General features: G+C 52.7%; 8 protein-coding genes across 8 annotated transcripts; 4 read left to right on the top strand and 4 right to left on the bottom strand.

Annotated features, from left to right (window-relative positions):
• Nucleotides 1-1451: 1451 nt before the first annotated feature.
• On the bottom strand, nt 1452-2012 carry SMAC4_13597 (uncharacterized protein). The gene has a single exon (XM_066091494.1). The coding sequence runs from the start codon at nt 2006-2008 to the stop codon at nt 1481-1483; it is 528 nt and encodes a 175-aa protein (XP_065946707.1). The 5' UTR covers nt 2009-2012; the 3' UTR covers nt 1452-1480.
• A 1176-nt stretch (nt 2013-3188) lies between these two features.
• Nucleotides 3189-3899, top strand: SMAC4_09996 (uncharacterized protein; the record flags this gene model as incomplete). The annotated part of the gene is made up of 2 exons (XM_003342703.1): nt 3189-3641; nt 3714-3899. 2 exons carry the CDS (start codon nt 3189-3191, stop codon nt 3897-3899), a joined length of 639 nt encoding a protein of 212 aa, XP_003342751.1.
• A 435-nt stretch (nt 3900-4334) lies between these two features.
• SMAC4_12607 (uncharacterized protein) lies at nt 4335-5465 on the bottom strand (the record flags this gene model as incomplete). Its single annotated transcript, XM_066091073.1, has 1 exon — nt 4335-5465. The coding sequence occupies one exon, from the start codon at nt 5463-5465 to the stop codon at nt 4632-4634; it is 834 nt and encodes a 277-aa protein (XP_065946706.1). The 3' UTR covers nt 4335-4631.
• Nucleotides 5466-8710: 3245 nt separating this feature from the next.
• Nucleotides 8711-9956, top strand: SMAC4_04563 (uncharacterized protein). The gene is made up of 2 exons (XM_003345283.2): nt 8711-9239; nt 9307-9956. The coding sequence occupies exons 1-2, from the start codon at nt 8793-8795 to the stop codon at nt 9643-9645; spliced, it is 786 nt and encodes a 261-aa protein (XP_003345331.1). The 5' UTR covers nt 8711-8792; the 3' UTR covers nt 9646-9956.
• Nucleotides 9957-12689: 2733 nt separating this feature from the next.
• SMAC4_04562 (uncharacterized protein) lies at nt 12690-13174 on the top strand (the record flags this gene model as incomplete). The annotated part of the gene is made up of 2 exons (XM_003345282.1): nt 12690-12780; nt 12852-13174. The coding sequence occupies 2 exons, from the start codon at nt 12690-12692 to the stop codon at nt 13172-13174; spliced, it is 414 nt and encodes a 137-aa protein (XP_003345330.1).
• Nucleotides 13175-13969: 795 nt separating this feature from the next.
• On the bottom strand, nt 13970-15463 carry SMAC4_04561 (uncharacterized protein; the record flags this gene model as incomplete). Its single annotated transcript, XM_024655654.1, has 2 exons — nt 13970-14139; nt 14227-15463. The coding sequence occupies 2 exons, from the start codon at nt 15461-15463 to the stop codon at nt 13970-13972; spliced, it is 1407 nt and encodes a 468-aa protein (XP_024511506.1).
• Nucleotides 15464-20751: 5288 nt separating this feature from the next.
• On the top strand, nt 20752-21992 carry SMAC4_04559 (uncharacterized protein; the record flags this gene model as incomplete). The annotated part of the gene is made up of 1 exon (XM_003345279.2): nt 20752-21992. The coding sequence occupies one exon, from the start codon at nt 20752-20754 to the stop codon at nt 21934-21936; it is 1185 nt and encodes a 394-aa protein (XP_003345327.1). The 3' UTR covers nt 21937-21992.
• Nucleotides 21993-24303: 2311 nt separating this feature from the next.
• On the bottom strand, nt 24304-27467 carry SMAC4_04558 (uncharacterized protein). The gene is made up of 4 exons (XM_024655653.2): nt 26843-27467; nt 26696-26779; nt 26083-26637; nt 24304-26029 (listed from the first exon to the last, which is right to left on the bottom strand). The coding sequence occupies exons 1-4, from the start codon at nt 27018-27020 to the stop codon at nt 24522-24524; spliced, it is 2325 nt and encodes a 774-aa protein (XP_024511505.2). The 5' UTR covers nt 27021-27467; the 3' UTR covers nt 24304-24521.
• Between the last annotated feature and the right edge of the window lie 256 nt (nt 27468-27723).

Below are 27723 nucleotides of genomic sequence, written 5' to 3'. Positions count from 1 at the left end.
TTTGAAGAGGCGAAGAACGAAAGCTAATGAATAAAGCATTTCTTCTATAGTGCTAGCTCCATCTACGATAGCGCTGGAGAGGCTTTTCTTAAGGTAGGCTTTTAGCATTTGGGGCTTTGGGCTTTGGGCTTTAGGCTTTGAGTCTTGAAAACTCGATTTCGCTACTTGAACTTCAATATTTCCAAGCATTTTATTATTTGGAAGAATCTCGAAGTAAAGCCTAGAGATAGTTCCAAAAACCTTGAACTACCTAGCATAACCAGGTACTAGCTATTTCGACTGAAATATGGCCTTTTGGGAGAAACGAGAGGCCTGTTGGGGGATTGATATGGCCTTTTGGAGGCTCGATATGGGCTTTTGGGAAGCAGGGAAGAGGTTTTCGTGTCAGAGGTTGGCATTGCCTATATAGTGTGCATTCCGAATTCTGCCAAATCCAAATCCTCCTTTTCCGTCATGATTGTTATAGACGATGGCCTCTCCACACGACTTAGTGGGGAGGCTGCGCATTTCCTGCGCCGTACTCGCCAGCGGCGGGCGGAGCTGGGGGAGCGGGCGGAACGGCAGGAGCGGCGTTACCAATGCCTATGGCGTTGACGCGAGCGCCGTTGCCGTAGCCGGACTGACCCATGGCGGGCCTGCCACCTCCGTTGCCGCCACCGCGGCGGTTGTTGCGGCGGTTACGGTCCCTCTCGGCTTTGGGGATACCGGTGTTGATGCTGTTGCGGCAATCGATCGCCCAGTGGCCTAGTTTAGCGCAGCGCTTGCACAGGTTATTCTGGAGTCATTGAGGTCGCAGGGGTCGATAAGGGCGGTGAATCTGTCCTCAAAAAAAAAACCTACAAAAGATAGGACGATGTTCTGCTAGCAAGGCAGAACTCGATATGCACACTATATAGCCAATGCCAACCTGTGACATTTAGGACATGATATAATTTGGGAAGATCAGGCTAGGATTTACTTTATCCCGGGCTAGTAGCATTTTAGGTCGATAATTAGGGGACTCTTACTTTGAAGCGCGGTGGGAAAGGTTGAAACGGGGGGGGGGGGGGGCTGGCTTGTACTCTCGGTAACCTTCCCGCCTTTTGGTCCTTTTTTTTTTTGTTGTTGTTATTTTTAACGTCTACTTCCGCCTCCCGTAGGGCATGAGACGTGCCGCACCGGTGAGTCTAACATACAAAATTAAGAGCAATGCCCTAACTGTCCACCAAAACCATTAATCCGAGGGCAAACCGAGGCCTATTGCCAGTGTAAATCATGTGTTGCCCATAGCGTAAACGCGGCCCAACACGTATAATCGAATCGCCCAGTGAGCGACCCGCCAGTATATGACGGAACCTGTAGCACAAAGGAAAAGATAAAAGAAATGACAAAATCACTCCTCTCCGCTCTCGCTCTCGCTCTCCTCCTCCCGCAAGGTCTCCTCCCGTCTCCTTGCACGGTGAACTAGCCTGTCTGCATAAGACTCTGGCTTGTTCATGGCTCACCATGCCTTGAAATCCGTACGCGCCGCCCTCTTAGCAAGCCGCCTTGAGTGCGCAAGGGTAGCCAAGCTTTCATTGACTACCTCTCCTCCTTCGGCGCCCCCCTTAGCGAGCTCGTCAGCAATCTCGTTGCCCGTGATGCCCTTGTGGCCAGGAACCCAGCGGACGTCCACCAGACGGGGGCCATAGCCCTTTCGGATAGCGTGGAAATTGAGGAAAGCCGCTTGTGACGACGCAACTGGGGTTCCTCGGAGTCCTCTAATGACGGACGTGTTATCAAGGCATATCGTAATGCGTGGACGGGCTTGTGTCTCCGGGAAGAGCGCCACAGCGGCCTTAAGACCATGCCGCGCCCCTTCCGCCTCCGCATCGAAAACTTCCGCTTGTTCTAACTGACCGCATCCGCGGCCGAGTTCTGTTTGTCCTTGGAAGACTACGTAGCCAAAGCCTACGCACTCGCCCTCTGGTCTTTCTTCGGCGTCGGGGTCCTCCGCGTGCACTGGGGGGCCCATCTGCTTAGTTATCATAGAGCCGTCGGTGTAAACGATGATCTCCGAGGGATCTAGTTGGAGAAGCCATTCTTTGAAATCCTTGGCAGCCCTGTCCTTAGACGTGGGCGCTGGATCTTTGTGAGTGTCTCCGTTATAGATGGGCGGCTGTAGAACCGGCCGCGGAAAAGGCAAGGCGAGCTGTGCAGCCGTCTGTAGCGTTGTAGGGCGGCGAGGCAGGCCGTGCGGCGTCCTTCGGGGTTCCGAAAGACGCGGGACGAGCGGGTGGGCGGGATCTTAGGTCAGGAGGCGCACAGCGTGCCGCCGCCGGGCCGCTTCTAGAAGAAGTGGGACGGGAGGCAGGCTAGCTTCGCGGTAGAGAATGGCAAGGCACGTCGTTCTCCACACCGGTAAGCTGTCGCGGATGGCAATGTTAACCGCAGTCTGGACTTTATGGACGAGGTCCGCCAGTCCATTGCTAACAAGCGGAAACTCTCCTTGTTTACGATGAAGGGCGTGCTTCTTATGGCCTGGCCACCAGATTTTAGAGCCAAATAGGGCCTTTGGCAGGACGACAGCCTTCATAGCCTTCACCATGTAACCTGGAGGGGCGCCGTGGTAGACTCTGTTGAGACCGCGTATGTGGCGGACTACCTGCTTGGCGGAGGCGAGCCTGTTCTCAATGTGGTGCTTCCAGTTCAGCTTGCTGTGGAGCCAAATCCCCAGCCAACGCATTGCCGGCTGTGCAGCCACCTCGACTCCTCTGTGCGTAATGGTCGGGAAAGGCGCAGTTTGTCTCTTCCTGGAGAAAAGCTGAATTTCGGTCTTGTCCGGGGAGAAGTCAACAGCGTTGTCTACTCCCCACCGGACCATGGTGTCCAGCTCTCGTTGAGCCTTCTCAGCAACCTCTTTGTTTGAGGAGCCAGTGACAAGGACTGCACAGTCGTCTGCATATCCAAAATGCTGCGCTTCGCTCTCCCCGAGGCGGTGGACCGGCTCTGTGTAGAGCAGGTAGATGATTGGCGATGCAGGTGAGCCCTGAGGGAGCCCGCATCTGAGACGGCGCATAGGAGTGGTCACCTCTGGGTATCGAACGCAGGCCATGCGGTCTGTCATAAAAGACTCGACCCAGCGGACCACGCAGTCCGGCCACCCTTGCTCCCGCAAACGTAAGACCAGCCTATTCACTAGGACGGCATCAAAGGCGCCTTTGACATCCATGGCTACAAGTAACAACTGGGAGGCGTGCAAGCAAGACAAAACGGATAAACGTTGCCGGTTTATTGACCTCATCTTCAACACTGGGAAACTTCAAGGCAAAAATCCGGACCGGGAAGTCAAACACGCCGATTGCTCGATCAATGTCGAAGAAACTGCAAAGGAATGCGTTTCCAGGTATACGGATAAAACAAAGTATCATAACTGTTACGGCACCGTCTTTAACTTTCCGGGCTACACTGCCCTTAAGGGCTCAAGCGGAGAATGGAACGACTTCGTCAAGAAGCTCGGAGATGCAGTCGCCAAGACCGCGCAGTCGAAAAAGACCGACGCGAACAAAAAGCTATTCGAACACTTTGACGCCACCCCGGAGAACATCCTTACTGCCCGTGCCGGAGATCATGGCAAGTATGCCATACCGTTGGCGGAAGCGGACTTTCAAGCCCACAATGTGGTAAAGAAGGACTTAAGTGTTGATCCGCTGAGTACGAAAGTTCCACCTGAGCACTAGTTTGCGGTAGATTAGCCGGAGACCAAACTCCGAGCCATCGGTAACGATGATCTCTACGGTAAGATATCGAGATATTATAACAGGATGTACGGCACAGGCGAAGTGAGTAAGGATCCGAAGAATGAGAAAAAGGCTAAAGATCATAACGATGTTATCAATTCGTACAAGCAGGTGCAGGCCAAGCTTTCCACATGTACTTAGGGGTAGTTAGGCCATGTACGAAGACGTTAGTGCTCAGTTTAAAGGAGTGTTTGTATTTATAACGGTATCGAATACGTTGATGGGGCTGGCAGCACCTGTTTATATCGCGGGAAAATAGTTGACTGATGGCAATACACAACTCTGAACCGCGGCAAAGAGAATGACTACCTATTCAATTCAGCATAATTGTTTGAGGCCAATGGGGTACAAACAAACACTTGACTCGAGAGCAGTACCATAGGTCGTGGTTTAGAATGGGACAACTAATGCAAAAAGCGAAAAGAGAGAGAAAGGGAGGGCGAAATGAAATGTGAGCTTCAATTCAAAGCCTAAAGTGCGATATCTAACCATCATCCAACTTCACAATTTCTTGGGGTTTGTGGGCACAAGAAGTGTGTTGATTGTGTTAAACTAGGAAGACAAGAAAGGAAAAGAAAATGTGGAGGGCTAAATACATGGTGGTGCGGGCTGGTGGGCCCACATGACAATGTCAGTAAATGGAGGTGGGACAGACCCCACCACAACACAATTCTACTATAGGTAACGGACTTGGTGGTTTTGGACTATATGGGGTAGAAGGTTAAGGTCTGTTGGAAGGAGCTTTTGGGTAGGTATCTAGTGGTAGTAGAGAAAAGGGAGGACCGTTCAAATCCAAATTTAGCTGCCAGCCCTTGCTCCCAATTCCTCGTCAACATAAACCGCCTGGGCGTAGAGTGCGGATTCTTCACACCCTCACCAATCGCCGTAGTAATCATCCCACTCCTCCTGTCCCTCAAACCAGCCTGGTGGAAGCCATGGTACGAAAGGCACACCAGTGTCAAAGTGGATGCGTGCTCCGTCTTGTCTATAGCTCACACCTCGTATCTCGTCCCATCTGGCATTGTTCTTGGAGTGCGTCTCCGTCTTGCCAGTTTTCCCATCGATTAGCAAGACATTTTCCATACTGCAACTCGAAGGGAAACAGTACTCCTCCGCTCCTTGCCAGCAATCTAAATCGTCTAGACAGACCACGTGGACTTCTCGGACATTGGCAAAGTTCCGCAAATCCCTGGACTCGCAGCGGACAAACCACTCGTCACATTCGCGCGCAAATTTGAGCCGCTTGATGTCCTGGTAATACGGCTCAAAAAACGTGAACATACTCTGGTCGATGGAGATCATATCAATCTCGAAATTCACCCAAACGTAGCGCGGCTCTAGGCCAAGGCCGATCTCCAACCGCAATCCGCGCTGTGGCGGCATCTCTTTCCCGTTATTCGGTGTAGCTGGCAGTTGGTGGAAGGCCTTCCTGTAGAACCCAAAGCTACCCACAATTTCCGTAAGGTGAATCCGCGCTTCTCGACAGGTTTGGAGAGGGGCTGGCACTGCGGTGGATGACCGCAAACGGAGGACGGAAATGCACGTAGGCGTATCTAGAGCCAAGTTGAATCTAGCTCTCATATCATCGGTGATTGCCGTGCGTTCGTATTCGATATTGACCTCGACCGTTCGAGGCTCGATAGTCAGCTCCCATATCCGCGCTCGGACTTCCCATGGGAGACGGGGAAAAGGATGGAACGCTGTCATGGCTTGTGCTGAGGCCTCGGGTGTAGCTGCCGGAGTCCGTGGTAGGCTTGCCGTCAAAAAGGTGAGCCAAAGGATGAGGATGGTTGGCGACACAGACGGACTCTGCTGCTGAATCGAGAAGGTGAATAGTAGAAAAGGAATTTGCCGTTTGGTAGCGACGACTGAAACGATGAAGGGTTCTGAGATGGTTGGTTCTGTCTTCTGGTTTGGGTTTACCCCGGTGGTAACGGAGTGTGATGGTGATGAGGCCAGCGGGGCAGGATTTAAAGGTGAAGCAGGCAGGCAGATTAAATAGTCGAGGTCGCCAGAGTCGGGAAGGTCTACCTGCCTGGTGTCCTGGTCTAGTAAGTCCCTAGGGTTCCCTAGTATCTTTTTACATAGTTAGAGGTATGTCGTGTAGCCGAGGCGACAACCCCTTCGAAGTCCGATGTGACGTTAACTACCACAGTCTAGGTCTGGCCTACAAGCAAAACGTGAAGGATTTTCTGTCGAGATACGTAGCAAGATATCGGTGAAGGATTGGTCGCCCACCCGACTGTTGCCTTCCATTCTTCTAGCGCGCCGCCGGTCCTAGCCGGAGTTGTAGTTTGCGGGCACTGTCGCAGTGGAGTGAGGGTACCTGCCTTATGACGCCTAGTTGAAACTTGAAAGGCAAGTCTGCAGTCAGTGCAGTGGTCGTCAAGAAACCCGGGTAGACCCTTAATGTACGTATCCCACAACTTTGCGGTGGAGGCGGGATGGTTCATCCCAGGGCTCCGCAACCATTGAAATCTGCCCCTGCAGCAAAACGCCCGGCTCCCAAGCGGGCCTACAGCCTCTGCAACCTTGGCAGGTACGGGGACCAACCCCAGGAAGTATCTTCAAGTATTGTTGCACTTGCAATTTCAAACGGCTCGGCTAACAACTCAACTTTTTCGCAATGCAGGGTGTTCTCGATGGCGGCCTTGGTGGTGGCTGGTGGTGAAATGGCTGATTAGAAGGACCCTCCAAATGAAGAGTGTTCTCGATGGCGGCCTGGGTGATGGCAGGGAGATAGTCAAAGGGGTATCACGGGGCAAGGCCAAGGTTAGGGGGTAGATTGGATATGCGTAGTTGTACGAGGACGGAAAGAGAGAGGTGTGCGCCGGTCTGGCGATATGGGGCAAGGCACGAAGGCATGCCCAGAGCTGGGACCAGCGCACGTGCCCATGCACGTGATGTGCTAGTCACAGGTAATCCTGTGACAAGGCGCTAGGCTGTGGTGGTGGTGAAGGTTGAGAGAGTAAGGCTGGGAGATGAGACTGGGTGGGTGCCTTGGGAGGGTGGGTGGGACTGCGAGACACAGCCACAGGGTTGAAAGAGCGGCTTGGGAGAGCAAACGAGAAGTGAGCCTAGCCAGGACTTGAGACCAAAAGGAGGGAGAGAACCTGAAGGTGGGGCCACAGCCGTGTGGCGCCTCGTGCTCTCAAGAGGGAGGTAGAGCGCAGAACTTCGCACACCGCCACCCTTGCTCACCTTCATGGGTCATGCCTTTTGCCTCCCTAATTTTATTATCAGTATATAAATAATAATACTTTCCAATTTCGTCTTATTTCTCCGTTCAGTCCGTCCGATCTAGGCTCTCCCAAAAGCCCATATCTTCTCCCCAAAAGGCCTTCCTGACCTCCCAGTATCACGGGTGGACTCGACGTTGGGTATGGATATGGATATGTGTAGTTGTACGAGGAGAGGAGGAAGGAAGTGGTGTGCCAGCCAAGCCTTATATAGAGGGCATGGCTGGGCACGCACAACGTACGTGGCACGTGGTCACGTGCGTACGCCAGTCAAACATGGTCTGACTGTGATCACATGCTGCACCCATCACAGGCTAATTTCAAGGGCACAGTATGGAGGAGTCGAAGGCAAAGCTAAGATTCCATCTATGACAGAAGATTTCAGATGGGGAGAAGAAAAAAGGAAGAGAACTAGGTACAAGCGTTCAAACCCAAATAAATACCCTGGTCGCACCAGCGACAGCGGGACCCACATGTGGGTCGCTGGCGGACCACTACATCACTAGGCTATGTTCCGAAAGGATACAAGTAACCGAAGCTGGCAATTCGGTCGCTCAAGTGGTCTTATATAGTTGTGATAGCAGTCGAGAGGCACAACTGCAAGGCTGCCATCACACATGTCAATGGGAGCCTTGATGGCAGGCATGTGACAGCCCAGATGGTACCAGCCGTCACAGCTGTCACTAGTTGTCGCCTGTGGTCTGGGTATAAAACCCAGCTCTGGCATCGAGCCTTCCCTTTTGAGATTTCTTCCCTCTTCAGCTTCTTATTCTTAGTCCAAGTTAATCAAATCGTACACAACGTGCCCTCTGGTTACGTCGTGACACTCCCAAGTAGGAAGCTAAAACCCTAGCAGAAGCCAAAGCCCAAGCAAAGCTAAGCGTAAAGCCAACCTTCTCAAAAAGTAGCAAGCGGAATAGGAATCCAAGCTTCGAGCAGAAGCCAAGCGCAAAGCCGATTTCCTCAAACGGCAGCAAGCGGAATAGGTATCCAAGCGCTGGATACAGAAGGCCAAGTAATTTAAGACACCAGAAGCAAAAAAATGCACAACTCTTTAAAGATGTTGAAAACAATACTTTTTAATCTCGTCAGCTTTTTTCTTTTTTCCTTCTTATCCCCTTTGAGTAAGAACCCAATTAAGAAGAAGGCTTCAAAATTCCCAAAGGCTGTATTTCAAACCCATTCTTCATTTTCACCATTCTGAACCTAGTTTCTTTCTCTCAAGATGATTTATTCAGAAACTCCAAAAGTCAGGCCCAAAGGCTTTTTGGGAGCTCGAAATAGCCTTCTGGGGGATAAATATGAGCTTTTGGGAGTTTAGGCAGGCCTGTTGGGGAGAGGATATGGGCTTTTGGGAAGGCAATGATCGGATAAAAGCAAGGAAATCAGAGTACTAGTACTAAGTTATAGAAAACCGTATTCTAGGCCACAGTACGAAGAGGATTAAGGTAAGTAGTAGGGTGCGGAAGGTTCTGCCCCGAGCGCAGTGGCGGCATCGTGTGGCGGGTGATCTTAAGTCCCATTCACGCTATTTGCTCTACCACTTCATCTCCAGGCCACCACCTGCCACAAGGCACGGGGTCACGGTGCCACCAGGCTGCCCCACCCAACCGTCACCGTTCTCCTCGCCCATGCTCCTTCCCTCACTCCTCCTTCACTAGGTGCTGCCTCATGCCTCCTCCAACCACCACTCACAACCTTCTCGCTCACCAAAGGCAGCCACAACCAGCAAACATCTCTCACTTGTGGCGTCACCACACCTTGCCGCCTTTCGAACCTTCCTCTCAACCCAAAGATGGATAAACTCCCACAAGAGGTAGTCGACGCCATCGCGGCTCACCTGTTCCCCCCGCTGGTGAACCGTGAACCCCACAGGCACTGGTTCTTCTCCAACGACGACGACAACCAGACAGGCCACAATGTGCTCAGCGCAGCACCCTACGCCACCATCTCGGCGCCGTGGCAGCGCGCGGTTGAGGCCCTGACCTTTCACTCGCTGACGCTCTTCAACCACCAAGACGTCTCCGACGCTGAGCAGCATCTGAGGCGCAACGACCATCGCAGGAACTGCGTGTTCCATCTCAGAGTCGACATCAACATCGACCGGTCGACAATCGTGGAGCGCGAGGCCCTGTGGGTGAGCTACACGGCGGAAACTATCCGCGGGAAGCTGTATACCTGGAGAGACCAGCAGATTGTTCATGAGCTTCGCAGGATGGTTGAGTTCATCAACCTCTTTTGGGTAAGTTCCGGTCCATCATAGAGCCTGCGCTTTTGAGACCAGGCTCGGGGTGGCTAACACACATCAGCCACCTACCACCGGCACCGACTCTATGTCGTCAGTCCCAGCCCGTCCTCTGAGCTTACTCATCTACTTCGTCGATATCCAAACCAGCTGGGATAGAAACCTGGAACACTGTCCCACGGAAGCACCATCCAACTTGAGGGAGCTGCCCGTGTGCCCGGCAGTGACGGCTCTCGAAATTTGGTACCCCCAAAATGCAAACACCGTAGGGCTGTGGAGCCCATGTGTTTGTAGTCCGCCATGCTCAACCTCAACGCGCGTTCGGCCTACGTGGCTCCTGGAGTTTGGAGCCAAGTTCCCTTCTGTCCACAAGAAAGGCGGGTTGTCGGACACTCAGACCTGAAGAAGGTTCACAGGACAGGACGAGAACAGACATGAGGGGGGATATGGTGAGGACATTCGTGGTGATGGAACGAGAAAGACGCAACTGAAGAAAAATGGGCGTTTTCAGAGACAGTGAGAAAGTGGTGACGGTATGAAGATCAGAAGGTGTAAGGGGGCGCATAGCGATATTTGAAGGAATTCTTGCGAGGAGAATTACAATGGTGACTCAGGAAGCTTGCTATTGATTCACATCAGGTTGCATAAAGCCACAGTTATCCGCAAATCACATGTTTCCTGACGCATATGCCATGCTTGATCTGTCACTCTCTGAGTGCATGTGTTATGTCCACACTAGCAGATACATGATTGCTGTGCAGAAGCATGCTGGTACCTGCAGATTGGAGCGGGCATTCACTCGACCATATCTGCCCCCACCCGCGGGAACAAGGTTTCGTGATATGGCACGGCTGAGGGTCGGTTCCCATTGCCCGCCAAACCTAGAAAGCCTTTGCCGGTACATACCGGTCCAGCTGTTCGAAACTTCAACTAAGCAATATCTTTCCCAGGTTCTACCACCGACTTCGGTTTCCCTCATCGTTCCAGCACTTGCAAGCAGTCCCCTACGTCATGTTCACCATGTCTTATCCCCGCCGTCTCCGTTCTCGTCAGGAAAGTTGCTAACAGATGGACAATTGACCCAGGAAACCATCCAATAATCTCGTCGGCAACCCCTTCCGAAGCCTGATACGAGGCTTTTATTCGGACACCAGAAGCTCGGGCCAGAAGCCCGTCTAACACGAGCCCGTCCGACCGCTTCAAAGAGCTACGAACCGCACGGCGGATGACTTGCTCCTGGCGAGTGTCGATGATGGCCAGAAGACGAAGCCACGAGCCACGGAAACGAGAAGGGGCGCACTGAGAAGGGAAAGCAATCATTGAATACACAGCTGCAAAAATCGACCGCATTCCTGACTCCGAGTCGGACGCCGTCACGCCAACGCAAGAAGGAGCTTAAGGGGGGACGACAATGGTGTTGAGATGTCCATAGACAAAGCTGGCTTCGTTGCCAAACCGAGGCTAGCACCAAACGTTGGAATCGGAAACATGGATGACGCCAAAGGTCGAGGGCATCATCTTTAAATGAAAGAGACACAAGAGACAGTTTTTGCCTAGAAGAATACCGACGACTACGTAGCGACCGACATGGAGGCGATGTTATCGAACAACAGGGCACTTGCGCCACATGAAGAAGAGAAGACCTGGAGACAATTGCGACAGACAAAGGAGAATCGAGGCGATGAGACAAAAGAGGACGAGGTCAAGGAGAGACAAGAGTGGAAGAAGGAGAAATCCGAACCCCAGGCGGTACCTCTAAAGGACTGTGTCTGGGGCAGTGCTGGCCGGAGCTCAAGGAATTACAAGAACGATGACCGATTCTTGACTTGCTGTGTCGCCGATGCTTGTCGACAGGACTTTCGACACCAGAGAGTCTTGAAAAGCGCCAAGGGGATGTGCGGAGCTTTGTCCTTCTTCATGAAGTTGACCGCGACTCTTGGTGCTGAACCTGGGACTCTCCTGCAGCCGGAACGCAAATGATCATGCAGGACTTTGCAGTGAAAAGGTGCGACTGGGGGTATGGGGCAAGGGGCTCAAGTACGGCATCGAGCGCCCCTGAATATGGCCATATGGAAATCACCGCTCAGACTCGCGGCAACCGGCGTCCGCACTTGCAGTTCTTATGCATCAACACTTTCCCGAAAGTCAAGAATGCTCTCTCCATGCCGCATCTTGCCATTCTTCGAGGGGTGGTTCCATCGGTGACTCCTGACAATGACTTTTGGAGGAAGGAAGTCAACTTGCTCACAGGGGCATCAGCTCGGGCCGGGCGAGCTTGTGAGATGTTGGCTGAAAGTCGGACACACAAAAGGCTATGGGGCTCTCACCTGAAGGGTACTGGGAGATAAGCGGAAACGGATTTCGCATATATGAAGGGAATGAAAACGTTGTACAGTTATTGGCGTACGAAGATCCAGCCAGGTACGGAGCAACTCGACTGTTCTTACCACGACATGATTGTTTGTTCACAAAGTGTCCTGGAATGGAGAATGCGAGTTGGGTTGGTCTTGCAAACTTGCGATGAGTTGACAATAAAAGCAATAGTTGCGGTTTCCTGTTGGGATTGGGGTGATAAACAAGGGCCACTGTCGCTGCTTCTCATTTATTCTCCGCCCAAGGAAGAGTTACAACTGATAAGCTACTTCGGAAGAAACGAATCACTGTGGCCCAGATCGCGATATGCACCTGATAATGTGATTGTGGGGGGAAAGTGCTGAGAAGTCATTTCTTCCTCCTTGCCCTCCAAGAGAAAAGTCAGCGTTGCTTCCCTCGCCGACTCCATCCTCCAGAGGCCGTTGAGTCCCAGGCTTGAGTCAATCCCCCAAATATGGATCTTCTTCCTTGCACCGCTTTCTTCCACTTTGCACTTCTGTTCTCCTACCAACCTCTCCACCAGCGTCTCTACCAACGGCCTCGATATCACCTCTCAAACATCCGACAGACACGTCTTACAGACCGACATCACCTGTTACGACATTGACATCCGCGTTTATTTCCAGCTTCACCTCCTACCCTCCATCCTCGGCCGAGATGGAAAAGTCATCGGGCATCCCTTCGATATATGCATCGGATGTTGGTACTCCAGGTAGCTAGAGGTAGCCTTCCGGCCTTCTCAACTCGGCCCACCGATGAGCTAACGCGAACGTACTTGCATAGCCTCCCACTGAAAGAAGAGGCAGGCCGTTGTCATTGCACGTGATTGTACAGAGTGTAAAATCAGCGTACACTACACCGCCGACCCCTTTGTATATACCACGGTGTAAACGAGTAACCGAGGTGGAAATCACCTTGGATTCAATGTTTTGCTGGGAGCGAGGTTCAATGCTCACCGACGACCCTGTCCGTGAGTGCACATCCACCAAGTGGCCCCTGGATTGAGATCCACCCAGGGCTATGACAAGACCCGTTTCGGGTATATTTTGGACACCATCAGGATGGTTACCGAGCATGGTCATGTACTTCCCATCGGCAACAAGCTGCGGGTTCGAGTTCTCTCCGACGATGATTGGCAACACCATCGTCAACACCTCCCCGACTGGTATGTGCCTTACCCTGTTTAGCTACAGCAGAAGTTGAGGTAGACGGATATGTACTAACAAGAGGTTTTAGCATTCATGGAGGTAGGAAACTTGCAGGTTCTCAACCTGCACTACGTTCCAAACGGGCTGAGAGCGTTCCGCACAACCCCCCGGTCGCTCGACCTGGAAGCCCGTATCCACGGCTACCTGTTGGAGGGGGTAGCGGAAGGCTCTGGAGATGGCTTGTGCGCGCGCCTGCGGGCTGTTTCCAGAAACCTCCAAGCCCTCACCATTTCCCGGGTCTATTCTCTCGACCGGTATTGTTTTAACCTGGAGAATGACGACCAGCATAGCTGGCCCTACTTGGAGAAGTTGTGGATTGACTCCGCCCTCTTCTCACTATCTGGGAAGTAGTACTTTCAGCAGGGCAACCTTGCCAATCGACCTCTCGATGTGAATAACATCATCAACCCGGCCACACCGGCCTTTAACGACTTGGTGACTTGCCTCTCGCGAGGCATGTTAAGGATGACGAAATTGGCAAGATTGGAACTCGGCTTCCTGCGGACCCGGCCAAATTGGCGTTTTATCGGCCGCGGGAGCATGGCTCTAGAGCTAACACCACTATAGAATATATCGAAAAAGAGACAAAACATGTAATCAGGAAGACGACTCCGGTTATCAGACACACATTAGGCCATTCAGTTGGAAACTGCTCGGATCTTGAGGTAACCTTTGTGATCAGATCCCGGGCCTCTCCGGCCCCCTGGCATGGGGAAGAACTAGCAAAGAATCTGACTGAATTGCGAAGAGCCTGGAACCGCAGTTTGAGGAAGATGGAGGAATGATTATAACACGGTTGAGCAGAGGGTGAAGGGAAGCAGGAGCAGGAGCAGGAGGACATCGTGGAGGAAGAGAGAGATGGAGAAGGGGGATGAAGCCTTTGTCCGATGAAATGGTAGAGCAAAGAGTGAAGCAGGCGATAGAGAAGTTTGGGGTAGAAGCCCACTCAATGGGTACCCATGGGTGATGAAGCGAAAAGTTGCAACACATATTGGAAATTTCCATGTCCTTCGTCGCCAAGGAAACACCATCAACAGCAAGCCGAACACTGCCTTAACAGAGAATGCGTAGAGAATACAAGAATCGAAGTGAATAACAGGCCGCAACACAATCAAAAGCAACCTACACTCTTATAATACAGCGACACTACATCTCCATCTCACAATCTGACCCTGTCCCTGCGTCACCTCGCCCTCGAACATTCCTACTGCTTTCCGACCTTGACGTCCTCCGTTGATCAGTATCCGAGTCCATGATGACTGTGTCCCACCATCTCGCTCGGTTTGGGCCATGTCCTCCGAGGCCTGTTGAACTACCTGTTTTCAGACGTCATTAGTACCGTGCCTATAAAGCGGTAGACATTGGAAAGAAGAATCTAAGAGAGGCGTCGAACTGAAACTTACCCTCACTTGGCCCTGGACTCGCTCGCCCGGCACTTGATGCTGCACTGGCGTTTGCTGGACTCCATGCTGATGTTGTTGATGTTGTTGATGTTGTTGATGTTGTTGTTGTTGTTGTTGTTGTTGTTGTGTCTTCCGTTTGGCCTTGTGGCTGTATTGGCTGACCATGTGCAGCGCCCATTGCTGCTACTTGCGCGGCGATGTAACTTTGTGCCTGTTGACTTTGTTGTTGTTGTGTTTGGTGTTGTTGTTGTTGTTGTTGGTGTTGGTGTTGGGGGTATGCTTGTCCTCTTGTTGTTCTTGCAGTTGCTGTCGTTGAACTTCGTCTTGAACTTACCTCAGTCATTGATGTCTCTCCTTGCCCAGCTTGCCCAGCTTGTCCTCCTCCTCCCACCGCCTGTCCACCTCCTTGCGTCTGTTGAGTATGGCTCTGACAAGTAGTAACCATCAAATAATTCAACCTCCTCCCGACATCCCCCCTCCCTCTGTCCAAGCGGATCTGCACCGTTCCCGCCGCTTGCCCTCCTTGTGTCTGTATCTGCGTTTGCGTCCCCTCCTCATTCCCATTCCCATTCCTATTCCCATTCAGTATTATACCCCGCTGAGGCACCATCTGAGCCCTAACACCCTCCACAAACCCCCGCACATCCTCCGCCCTAACCCACTCCATGTCCTGAACCAATTGCTTCACAGTACTGGAAATACTAAAAAGCTGCAGCTCAACTTCATTCATCTTTGCCACCTCCTTTCTCAGTCTTCGATTCGTCTTCATGCATTCCGCTAGGTCGTTGCATTTGTCTAGCAGAGAATAGCGCAGTTCGTGGTCGGAGCTGAATAACACGGCGGCGTGCGCAAGACGGCGGAAGATGCGCTGGCGCGCTTTGAGCGAGTCGAGTTTTGCCGATAAAGAGGTTATGGCGGAGGTGGTGTGGGCGTAAGGGGGGAAGGTGGAGAGGAGGGTTGAGGCTGCTTGGGCTGTTGCTGTGCGGTCGGAGGATTGTTGTGACTGTTGTTGTTGGGCTTGGTTGATGGGGTGATTTGCGTTGGAGGGGCCGGCGGTGGCTGTGTTGGACTGGTTCTGGTTTGTGGTCATGTTCGGAGGCGGAAAGGAGGGTGAGGGTAGGCCGCCCGAAGGAGTACCGGGGCTGGAGTTGGACGCGTTGGGATCGGGGTAGCCCGGGTGCGGGTAGTTTGGGTGGTTGGGGTCGCCGTGGCCGTGGCCTTGTGGGTGGCGGGACATTGTTGTGGTTTCGAGGTCGATGATGTGGTTTCGAGGTCGATGATGTGGTTTCGAGGTCGATGATGTGGTTTCGAGGTCGATGATGTGGTTGTGGTTGTTGTTTGGTGGAGTTGTGAATCGAGTGATGTGGTTGGAAGACTGAAGGACGAAATGTTAGTTTCAGGTCATGAGGGTGATATGGAAGCAGATGGGAATTTGCCTGATTTCTTGTGTTCTATGCAGTTGAAGGTAATGACAACTCAGAACTAGAATGTGTTTCTGAGAAACTTCGATGCAGTTTGAGTACCTTGACAAGTGCGCCATCAATGAAGACCCGTAAGTAGGCCGGGATAAAAGGATATTAAGAACCGGATCTTCCCTTCCCTTTCTCAAGCCTTGGAGAATTTACCCCTAGTTGCATCAAGTCCAGGTCCACAAAAAGCAGGGAAAGGAAAAAAACACGGTTACAACAAGCAACATTGATCGCAATCCTGGATCACGGGAGAGAGAGCCTACCTCTACCCGTCCAGCATTAGTCATTCAACATGGCCCTTCCCATCCATGGAGAACATGCAGAATGCAGATTAAAGATGCAACTTGGGGGCCGGCTCACAGACATCTCGGGTCCGGTTCATCATCCATGTCGATGCGGTCCAGTCCCAGTCCCCATCCATGTTGCTTTGCCTCAAGCCCACCGAGCCCGCAAGCCCGCAAGCCGGGAAGGATTAGTTCATCTCGGGGTTATCGAAATGGGGCCGGGACGTGGAGATGGACCCCAGTCAATCTTGCGTAAGGCACGATTGAGGAGGCATCCCAAACGCCGATATTCTCCTTTTCCTTTTTTTGCCTTCTTTGCCTTGTCCCCCTGGGCCCTGGTCCATCTGGTTGTAGGGTTTCAGCCCGACATCTTAGTTCTTAACAAGCCCTGTTAAGCCCTGTCAAAGACCTGCCAAAAGCTCGGATATGCCCCATTTAACGGCTCGAGAACGGGTCAACCGGTTAACGTCACATCACATGGAACTTCCGTTGATGGGTGGATGGTCGATGTGCATGGAGACGAACCGGTCGACATTTGTAGCGCTCATAACAGTGGAGACATGAAAAGCAGCGGGCCGGTCGGAAAGGCGCCAAATTCGTAACCAACGCCGTTCTGCGGTGCGGGTCCTTTTTTTGTCTTCCAGTGTGGTGTCGAGCCGTTTCGTTCGTTCTTCAGCAAAACAGAGAAGTGGAAAGAAAAGGGAAAGAAAAGGAGGAGTCCCCGTCACCCGTATTAGCCCGTGTTAGCTCCGTGTACGGTGTTCCACTCGTTGGATTCGTCTCCAAACTGTCGGGTCCGTTTGGATGTTCTGATTCGATGCAAGGGCCGCCGGGATGAAACCCCCGGTGACATGGAATGGAGAACCGAACTAGTGTGGTGTTAGAAGATACCTGCACACTTGCGCAAGTGAGATGAACGAACGGTACGGTGGCTGCGGATGATAGTCTGTCTGGTGTGCAGCAGTGTGGATATGTGAATGGCGGATGCTACGCCAGGGAAGGAAGCCAACTGCATGACTGCGAGGCTCGACAGCTGGCTTTTTAATTTCCCTGGCTTTTTTGGCATCTGAAAGTTCGTTCTGGGCGGTCCATCCAGTGAACGTCAGTGCTCCCGGGCATATGCGTTTCTCGGCCTGGCTCGCCTATTTCGCCTATCCACGTTTACCGTTAGAAACTGCACAATGGCCAGAGTACGGTGACAGTGAAAGTGACTGTAGGGGTTTATCACCTTCTTGATCCGCTAACCGGTCAGACCCCATATGAGCCCACTACGCCGCCGGCTCCTCGTCTCCAGAATTCAGCAATCCTCCATCCACCTCCACTTTTGTCTCCTTGAATCTGACAGTTCACACTTCCGACTGGAGCGATGGGGCTGCTGGTATTTCTCGGTATTCTCCATTTCCTTGTCAATGTCGAGTCTGTGCATTTCACTGTTCGTGTTGAAACCGGGAAGGAACGCTCAATCCACATCCACAACCACCGTCGATAGAACCGCCGGCTTTCCATACTTCCTGACAGGTGGAACAGGCCAGCCCTCCTGAAGTTACACAAAACCCCAGACTGGAGTCCAGTCGTCAGGGCTTGCATGCATTGCATGGGGGCGGCCGGGCGCTCCACGGTCCACGGCCGGTGGCCCCCCTTTACCCTAATCGCGCGCCTCTCGCGGGTCCGCGGAAGCGGACGGAATGGCCCGACCCAAGCACCCCTTGAACGAATTGATGGGCAGCTAGTAAGGGTCGGAGGTGCACGGAGATACGCCGGCCAACATCTCAACTCACCCACTCCGTTCACGGTTGACGGTTGACGTTCATCGCCCGTGCATATCGTGTTGTGCGTTATTGCCCGTACCGCATTGCCTCGGCAGTAGTTAGTGCCATGGTTAGTACCAAATAGGTAGAGTTTGCTAGTATATCTCCAACGGCGGAACAGGGGAATGGCGGAACAACGGTGGATGTGTGGATGGATGGTATCCGCACCACCGCTCACTGCATCGACCGGTTGGGGCATTTTAGGGAGGTCGTGAGATGGACAGGACACGGGAATGAGTAGCGCTGGGGCGGCTGGGCGGCTGGGCCACTGGGGCTTCTGGAGGCTGGAGCTGTTGGTTCCTGGCGGATAGCGCAGGTGAGACACACCGGACACCGGACATTGGGAAATTGGGCAAAATCAACAGTTGACTGGATGATTTGACATTCGTCAAGAGTCGAAGGAGCGAAACATGTGGGTCCAACCGATGTAACCCTTGTCGTGTCGTGGAGTACGAGAGAGCTGGGAGCAGTTGGGGATGAGGAAGGGAAGAAAAAGAACAGATCGTGCTTTTTGGAGGTGTCAAGCTCTGGCTCTGGCCAAGGAATGAGTGTGAAGATCAAATGTGAGAAGACGGAAAAAAGCATGTGTCTGGTCTGGTTCGAGAGTGGAAGCGCGTGATATCTCGTACATGCGCCAATATTTGTATCATATGCCGAGTGTGGCTCATCTTGTTGGTTCTTTTGGTCCAGTCTTGGATCAATATCAGAAGCAGTTGATGAAAGGGGGCTTGGCAGTGAAGGTGGTGTGTCTGTAGAGGTATTTGTCAAGTCTCGTCAAGTGCGTTGTCTATCACCTCATCATGGATATAGATCGAAAGAAGAACGAGAAGGAGCAGGGGAAAGTTCTAGATTACACGCTGGCTGGCTGTCGTCGTCAAAGGACACGCGCAAGGTAAATGCTCACCCAACAGACAGACCAACCACCAACGGCTAATCTCCAGTTCGTCCTAGCCTTCATGATCCCGGTTCACTGACCACTGTTGGCAGCATCCGTCCAATATGCAGGCGGCCTGCATTACTTGGCAACGGCAGCGGCGGCAACCGGGGCAGTGAGGGCCTTCTCGACAGCCTTGTCCTTGCCACCCCAGTAGTGCCAGTCGAGGTAGCGGTAACCCTGGGTGAGCTGGGCGCCGGCGTTGACGAAGTGGCAGGCGAACAGGAGGTAGTTGCGGGGGGTGACGGCGAGGGAGTAGCGCATGAAGGTGAAGGCATAGATGGTGAGGGCACCGGTCATTTGGCCAGAGATGCTGTTGGGCAGTGGTTAGTTAGTGTCCATGGCCGATGAGCTTGTTAGAAGATGATTGCTTACAGCTCAGGGCTCTTCTGGGTATCGAGAACGGCGGCAATGGGGATGCCGAAGTTGGAGGCAGGACCCCAGAAGTCTAGGAAAGAAACATCAGTCAGTCAGTGGTTGAATGAATGGTGACACAAAGTTTATGGGTCCTGCATATGATCCCGAATGCAAGATAGCAGTGGCATAGCACCGCGGTTGGTAGAGCAGTTGGAGGAGATGTGATGTGACGGCCCCCATATGTCTGTACGTCATGGCTGCGGACCATGGATCGCCAGTGGGATTTGTTTATTTTCCGAGACCAACTGATATGAAAGCAAATGAGACCGGTGAAGAGATATGAAGTCTGATCCCATTCAAGGCTTCATGATATTCGAGTAATATGGTGAGGATGTAGGGAATGAGTGGGTGAAATGCAGGTGAGTGAGCGGTGCGGTCTGGTGGTGGTGGTGGACAGAAAAAGAGTTCGTCCGATGATCGGGCATCGGGCCAATTTTTGCCGGGGAAACCATGGGCAACGGGACTCGCCCAACTTGCGGGTAAACACAGGGCATGCGACCAAAGGAGAGTCAACAACGTACGGGTCGAGCAGAAGTAGTTGGCCACAGGATTGCTCCTGATCTTGGCGTTGAGGGCCTTGACGACGGCAGCCATTTTGACGGTATTGGGAAGGTGAGGGTGACGGGTGGTGGTCGGTTGGTCGGTGAACTGCGCTGACGGTGTCGGGGCCTGAATTCGGAGCTGTGCTTTGGCTGCTGTCCTTGTTCTGCGGGCACCAAGAGTTGGAGATTCGAGATGTCAATTGTGGGGTCCCAGCTTGGTTTTGTTGGGGGATTTTCCGTGCGAGCTTGCCAGCCGCCATAGACTGTCAGCCATCATCCTTGACGGGTCTTTTGGCGGCCCGGTCAGCCGCGTGATGGGGCTGTTTCGCTCAAGCAATGTGTTTGCTCGCCCAGTGAAACAAACATCCACGAAAGCTGAGAGGAATGGAACAAGTGTCAATTGTTCAATGGAAACAATCCTCCAACTCGGCGGATTTCCATTGTTGAGCCGCAACGCCGCGTGGTCAGACGGGCACAGCGACTGCAATGCACGACCATCTGCAAGCATTCAAGGGTTGTACAGCATCACAGACCCTAACCCTTAGTCCCGGACTCACATGGGGACGTTCCGACATTGACAACGTTCTCAACCCTCGCCACTGCCCCTGAAGGTGTCAGCCCCAACGTGCCTGAAACAACTGAAAGCGACGCAGAGCTTAGCTCAGCTGAAAGCTCAAAAGTTTGTCAAATTTTCACCATGAGCACCATTGGATTTCAGAAATCGACCGGTTACAGCAACATTGTTTATCAAACTGTCCGTTGTCCTAACAACGCTTCAGGGGCTTCAGGCACATCTCAGGGGTCCAAATACAACAGTTACAGTGGACCACAAGCACCAAAAACAGTGGAACCTTACGTCATCCAGCACGTCCCGGGTGTGACCGATTCACACGACAACGACCATCTGTGTCACGACGTCAACAACACCCCTTCAAACTGTCAGTTCACCATCAGCACTCAACTATAGATTCCCACGTCCATCCAGTATACCATTTCAGGAGAGGCCACGAGCCCGACCTGATCCTTCACAAGACGCCCTCATACAGAAGCCACAACCAATCAACGACGAACATGACCACATCAACCACCAGCCTACCCGACCCAACGGCATCGACGTCAGTTTCAACCTCATCGTCAATGACAAAACCACCATCAACAATCCCAACCCGCCTCCTCCTCCTCTCCGACACGCACATCCGCTCCCGTTCCAAAACCCCCCTTCCCTTCCCGGTCCCTTCCATCCCTGGCGGCGCAGACATAGTAATCCACGCAGGCGACATAACCAACTCCTCGGCCCTTTCCGAATTCAGTCTCTGCCTCTCCTACCTGCGCCAACTCCCCGCCCAACTGAAACTAATAATAGCCGGCAACCACGATTTTACTTTGGACTTGTCTGTTTACAGCCAATACGTCGCCACCCGATCAAACTCTGCGCTGGGGAATTTGACCAGGAGAAAGGGATTGGGAGAAGTAGGTGAAGCGAAACGATTGCTTGAGGAAGCTAGAAAAGACGGCATCTTTTATCTTGAGGAGGGAACCCACACCTTTGACCTCGCCAACGGGGCACGATTAGTGGTATATGCAAGTCCGGCTACACCAGCGTTTGGAAGTCAGGGGTTTCAGTACACTGCTGAGGAAGGACACGTTTTTGAGATTCCGGAGGAGGCGGATCTGGTGGTTAGTCATGGACCACCGAGGGGGGTGTTGGATGTTAGTCGGTTGACGAGACAGTCGTGCGGGAGTGTCGAGTTGTGGGAGCGGGTTAGGGAGGTGACGCCGAAATTGCATGTTTTTGGACATATTCATGAGGCGTGGGGGGCTGCTGTTGTTAGGTGGCCCCTGTCAGACGAAGGGCAAGGTCTTAATGGGAAGGACGGGAAGGAAAAGAAGGGGAAGGAAGAAGCGGAGATGACCGTGTTGGTGGATCGGAGGGATGTGGAAGAGGGGTGGAAGGATTCGAAAGAGGAGAGGAAGCGGAAGCAGGATAAGGTGGAAAAGATTGTTCGGGATGGGTATTATCCTTTGGAGTACCCGGAAAAGGAGGGGGGTGCTGAGCAGACACTGTTTGTGAATGCGGCGGTTCCGTATGCTCCGGGGTTGGTGCCTTGGTTAGTGGAAGTTGAGCTTCCGAGGAGTGATGGAGATACGAATAGGGGGAGTACAATGGCGGAAGAAGGGAATGGGGACTCGAATGGACGGTCTCGAGAGTATTCGGCCACAAACTTGCAACAGCTGGATGTCAGTTACGGTCAGTGACGAACATTACCAGCGAAACGATGGGCTTCAATTCATACACTAGAGATTAATGTCATTCGTCATACATCAGTTTCCCTTACAGCTTTACTGCCTATCCCAACTGCTTCCTCTTCACCGGCCTCAGCTCCAGCGTCATCTGCCACTCTTCATCACCACCCTCGTTTACTCCATCAACCGTCTTCTTTCTCCGCCTCTTCAGAAGAACCAAAACAACCGGTCTCAAATATAACTATCTTCCACTCCATCCCACCAGGGTAACAAATGTTCCGTTTAAACGCCAATTCGTCAACAGATTTACGTGGCTTCCTTCAGGTCCTCCCCAGCTCCGAGTGATAATCGTCTTCTCCCTCAACCACTTTCCCCTCACTCTCAACCTATGATTATCTCGTCCGCCTTCCAATTCATCTACGACTCCCTCACAGCAAGCGCTTCTTCGAACCCCGGTCTTCCTCCTCATCCACCCCCTCATCCATCTCCCTTGCTCTCTTCTCCCCCTTCTTCTGCTCATACTCCAACAACCGGCTCTTCAATCTCGGAACATATGTTACGATCCAATCATGGAGACTAGACTAGCCGACCAATCAGATCGGACCCGAAGTCCCGGGGACCCGAGACGAAGGCTCGGGTCCACGGGTCCAGTATATCGGGTCCCTGAAGACCGGTATAAAAGAAGGCCTTCCCCGGCCTCTTGTTACCGGTTCTTCAGCAAGCAATAGCTATCACAATCTACCAGTACCTTTCGGCTACTACTCCGTTACTCTATTGTTCTATCCCAGCGATAATACTCCTGTGCTTGTAACGGTTCGTCACAACATACTTCCTCTCTAACTCGCCTAAAAGCTGCTCATCATCCATGCTCCAATCGTCATGATAAGCCTTCTTGCCCCCCTTTTACAGATCCTTATCCCGACTCAAAGTTCCACACACGGACTTCTCCCAGTCCATTCCGCACCAAACAACCTCCTGTCTGAACTCACACTCATCAGACCAAGGATCTTTGATGAGCTCTGGGTTGAGGTCCGCGGTGAGGAACGTGATCAGCCAGCACGGAATCCTGGGTTCGTCGACGACCCATGTTCCAATATCCGAGATCTCTTTGCCTTCGCCATTCTTCCTGGCCTTCCTCTCCTCCTCCATCCAAACTTCCCCAACATTCTGCCACAGGAACTTGGCCCATTTCAATACCACGGCTTGTGCACGACCAGACCCGGCCAACGAAATGCGGTAAACAGAACGCTCTGGATACTGGCACCCAAAGTCGATAAGCGGCGCCACTCCCCGTGCCGTAAACCTGCTTCCCACCGTCAGACCCTTATGGTCAGGGGTTCGTGCGCTCGAATCCCTCACCGAGCAAGGAGAACCTTCTTTGCGCAAGCATCTCCTTGTTGTTGAACCGGATAAAGGGCTTTGCGCCGGACTCTGGCCCTCGGCGGCCCAGATAGATCTCGATCACGTCCAGCTTTGGCATCGCCAGCATTGCCTCTGTCCATAGCAGGCGTTCGACGGCCAGTTACCATGTCTTCGAGACCGTGGCGAAGTGGGACAGCTTGGTGCGAGTCTGGTTATATTCGCTCGTGTCGGCAACATGCGGAAGGTCATCGGCAAAGACGTAGCTCGTGATCCGGTCGAGGCTGGGTTGTGGTAGGTCCTCCAGTCGCGGAGCTAGGCCTTTCGGCCAAGATGCGTGAGGTTGAATGTACCAGTAGGATGTCGCGAAAACAGTTGCGTGATGTTTTGGGAGAAACGTGTCAATGTGGTATGAAACTTACCGTGCAAACATCCACTGGCCAACCGGTTCTCAGAGGGCTTGATTCCTGATCGTTGTCACACGGACATTTGCCCACAGTTCTGGGTTAGATGTTCCCGAGGCTTAACAGAACCTCAACACTTTGCATTAGCCTTGACTGCCGATGGCGCTGAGCATCATCCTGAGGTTCCCCTTTCATCACGGGACGAGAGGGCACCGTTAGGGGCATGGTGGGATATGCACTATTATACAATGTGCATGAAAGACAGGTCAGCCCGTGCATGCGTACGTGCAGCTCCAGTGACTGCTGGGCCATAATGACGACCGGACAGAGGCCTAGGCTAGAGGAAAAAAGGAGAATGGGTGAAAAGCACTCAGGAAGATCCACATGAAGACCGCTAGATAGATACCTCGAGGCATTAGGCAACAAGGCTCGGTACGCACCTCAGTACGTACCACACCTCTTTGGCATAAGAAGGCCTTGAAACCCAGCCTTTGGTTGAAGGTTCAAAGGGTCAACAAGGCCTTCGAGACCAAAGTAGTTTATTAGCTGAATTGAACTACTGTTCCAAGCCCAGAACACTGCCCTTGTCACAATCGTTGCCAGAGCATGGAAGGTGTGTTCAGCATCCGAAATCAGAATTGACTGCATCCCAACGAGGAAAGGGCGGTTGGTACTGCAGGACTGAAAGTGGCTACCATAGAACCCATCATGATCATGGGGAATGAACGACTGGCGACGGAACAGGACTTCAAATAAAGCACAATATTGGGGACGAAAGCCAGTCTTACAGGCGTGTCAGATATCCAATACCAACCGTTGGTCTCATCCCCCAGCTCATTCCTCACTCTCATAAAACTCCCCGTGCCCCCGTTGCCCCCAATACCCCGTATGCCCAGGTATCGGATGTCCATAGCCTCCAGCATACGCATCAGGAACACTCCCCGCCATCATACTAACCGGTCTCGGCTTCCCTGCCGTCCCAGTTCCAAAAGTCTTTGACCTCCTCGACGACAATGGCGGTGCCTGTGCTTGCGCGGCAGCATCCCCTTGCCACTGGCTCAATCCCGCACCGTTCCGTCTCCTCATAGTATCAAAAGCCCCGTATCCCCCGGTTGCTGTGCCCCGATGTTTACTCTTCGTTCGCCTTGGCTTGCTCTTATCCCTTGGACTTCGTGCTACCGCTCCTGCATCCTTGATTGTCTCGGTGGTCCCGCCTCCGACTCTTCCTCTTGACTTATCCCTTAGCTCTCTGGCATCTCTACCACGCGCTTCACGCCCGGGCGTAGGTGGCTCTCGCCAGTCCCTGGATACGTCACGGATGCGACCCCGTTGGGGTTGGGAAGGGTCATGCTCGCTGCTGTGGTCGAACGAGATGTCTGTTGGTGTTCCGCCGCGGTCTTCTTCGGAGTAGTAAGGATGGTCGTGATCATCGTACTGTTGTGAAAGGAGGGAGTCGCGGGATGTGTCCCAAGCACTACTGCCACGGAAGCTCCGGCCAGTGGGAGATTCTCTGCCGATTTTACTGCCATTCATGGTGGGGATCAGCATGGGACCGGGCCCTGGGAATTGGTGACCCCCCGGTAGCCCGAACGCAGCGTATCCCCCCGGTCCGGGAGCTGCCATCGAGGGTCTTCTTCCTTTTCGTAACCTCGCTTGGTGTGTCTCATGAGCTGCCCGTAGACCTTCGAGCTCGGCTCGTAGATCTGCGTTCTCTAGCCTAATGTCCTCCAGCTCTGCGTTTCTCTTTCTCAAGTCCTCCAGCTCTTCCCTGAAGGCCTCGAACCCGTGTGGCCCGTTGATTATATCCCTCAACTCCTTGATCTCCTTCTTCAATCCCTCTTTCTCGTCATTGTGCTGTCTTTCCTTCTTCAACTCATTTCTCTTCCTGACATCTTCCTTCGCCTCTTGCGCCTCTTCAGCATCTTTCCTTCCCGCGTCTTTCCATCGCTGCCGTTCATGATCAGCGCATCGTTCGAAGGGAGTCCCTTGATCATCGTATAGTCGGCCTTTCGGACAGTCGGCCTCGACACACCCGTGCTTGGTGAGGCAGTAACCTGCAGTGGTTTCGGATATGGGAGTCGCTTCTTCGGAGCAGGAAGCAAACTTGCATTTGTGTACCTTGCAGAGGGGAGGCAATGGTTTCCCGGGGGTTATCGAGCTGGCGGCGTTGTCGACGGGATTATTGCAGTCTGGCTTGCTGCAGGTGTGAGTCTCACAGTGAGGAGAGCTGGCCGATGCGGTACTTCGTTGACATGATGGGACTTTGCAGGTATGTTTCGGGCAGAAAGGGCTGTTGCCGGTGTTTAGGAGAGGGTTAGGGCATCCATCTTTCCTGCAGCGATCTATCAAGTTGGTTAGTTCACGATCATGAGAGGTGGTTGTTAGCATATCTCACGCTTATGGCAGTAAGGACTTCCAGAGCTGCCTCTCTCCTCTGCACACTCTCCAGCTTTGCACTCATGCTCGGAACAGTATTGGCCCTTTCCCTTCTCCTTTGGTCGTCTGCAATCTGGGTTCGCACACCGAACGTTCTGCTTGTAGTGTGCTTCGCATAATGGGTCTTCATCCATGTCGTCGAGTCCTTCATCGGGTATATATCGAGGCTTGTCGCATGATCGGCGACTACATAGCTGATGCTCCGTGCACAGGTTGTTTTTCTTGGCGACGCCGGCACAGTGGGCGCTTCTGCAAGTGTGTTGCTTGCAGTAAAAACTGTAGTTTTGAACGTCTGGTGGTGACATGCAGTCTTGCACACTGCATTGTTTGTGTTTGTCGCATCGCCGATTATCTTGGTCACTGCCTTTACCCTCATTTTCGCACCTGTCATGGCCGCATCGATGAGTAGAACAAAACCAAGAGGCCGTTGGATCCACACTATCGGCAACATGGTCATATTCCCTCTGCCGCAGACACGGTTGCGTTGTGGATGCGCATGTTAGAAGTTTTCGGTCTGGGAAGAGTCAGTCAACATGAAGGTGGGAACGGAACGAGTGTGGTGATAGTCCTACGCTGATCACAGAACTCATCTCCTATTTCTACAGCGTTGTCGCAGAAGCTCATATCGTAGGGTGGATGTGCCCATTGGCATGTGTCTATAGATCCTCACACGTTAGTCGAGGGATTCAATTCGAGATGCTGTCCAAGACCTCACGTACGTCGTTTACAGTGCCGTGAGAGAATAATCTTATCATCAGGCCCGGTAAAGAATAGTGCTGCGCCATTGCAATGAGGCACATTGCATACTGGAGGGCCTCTACCGCGGCGTAGACTCTCAGTCGTCGACTGCCTGTTAGTTCGGGGTCGCCGATTCGTATCGAAGGAGTCCGTAGGCATGATGCAATTGTAGTGCGAGTGCTGGCGCTCAGAGATCGATGCCTTTGGGCTCGGTGTCTGACCGGGATGATGTGCCGGAGTTGGGCGTTGACTCTTTGAAGAAAGGGAGTGATGCGGGACAAGCGGAGTGGGGTTGATCCGGCCAAGCCTTGGATCCAGGGCCAGAGAGCAAGAGAGGTCGGGGGTCCAGCTTGTTATAAAATGCGTGCTGGTTGTTTGCGAAGGCTATCCTATTGGTCTGGATACCAACAGAACGTATAACAGGGCAGTGAGGGTAGGGTATGGCGTATTGTTGCCTCTATAAGGTCGCGGAGTGGCGGATTGGCGACAGGGAAGTGGACGATAACATGCAGGACATCAACCAGTGAGCCACCATGCAGTAGCGTCCATGTGTCTGCGAATGATAGGTGTCGGACAGGAACGGGCAAACCTCGATAGCGGGTCGACTTGCATTAAAGGGAAAAATGGTTGCCTTGTGCCATTTATGTCTGGGAAATGTGATGACATTTATGTCTTGGATGTGTGAAGAGATGCACTTGAGTCGACTTTTTTGATGCCATATTTGAGCCTCTTCTTGGCCTCAACTCTGGAACATCAAAAGGCGCTTGAAGACCACCGTTCAGAGAGGCAACCAAGAGACACTAACATGAAAAAGAGGCACACTTGCTCCTCCGGATGCGGGTTGCGACATCAAGTATTTTTT

This window comes from Sordaria macrospora, chromosome 4 (assembly GCF_033870435.1).
Source record: "Sordaria macrospora chromosome 4, complete sequence".
NCBI lineage: Eukaryota > Fungi > Ascomycota > Sordariomycetes > Sordariales > Sordariaceae > Sordaria > Sordaria macrospora.
The sequence above is the reverse complement of the archived record's forward strand: the minus strand, read 5'-3'. Positions and strand labels throughout refer to the sequence as shown.

Coding starts and splice junctions, on each gene's coding strand:
- SMAC4_13597 (XM_066091494.1), bottom strand. CDS start 2,008: ATGATAACTAAGCAGATGGGCCCCCCAGTGCACGCGGAGGACCCCGAC.
- SMAC4_04563 (XM_003345283.2), top strand. CDS start 8,793: ATGGATAAACTCCCACAAGAGGTAGTCGACGCCATCGCGGCTCACCTG. Junction 9,240..9,306: donor AGTTCATCAACCTCTTTTGG/GTAAGTTCCGGT, acceptor AACACACATCAG/CCACCTACCACCGGCACCGA.
- SMAC4_04558 (XM_024655653.2), bottom strand. CDS start 27,020: ATGCCTACGGACTCCTTCGATACGAATCGGCGACCCCGAACTAACAGG. Junction 26,780..26,842: donor CTCACGGCACTGTAAACGAC/GTACGTGAGGTC, acceptor GAGGATCTATAG/ACACATGCCAATGGGCACAT. Junction 26,030..26,082: donor AAGTCCTTACTGCCATAAGC/GTGAGATATGCT, acceptor CCAACTTGATAG/ATCGCTGCAGGAAAGATGGA.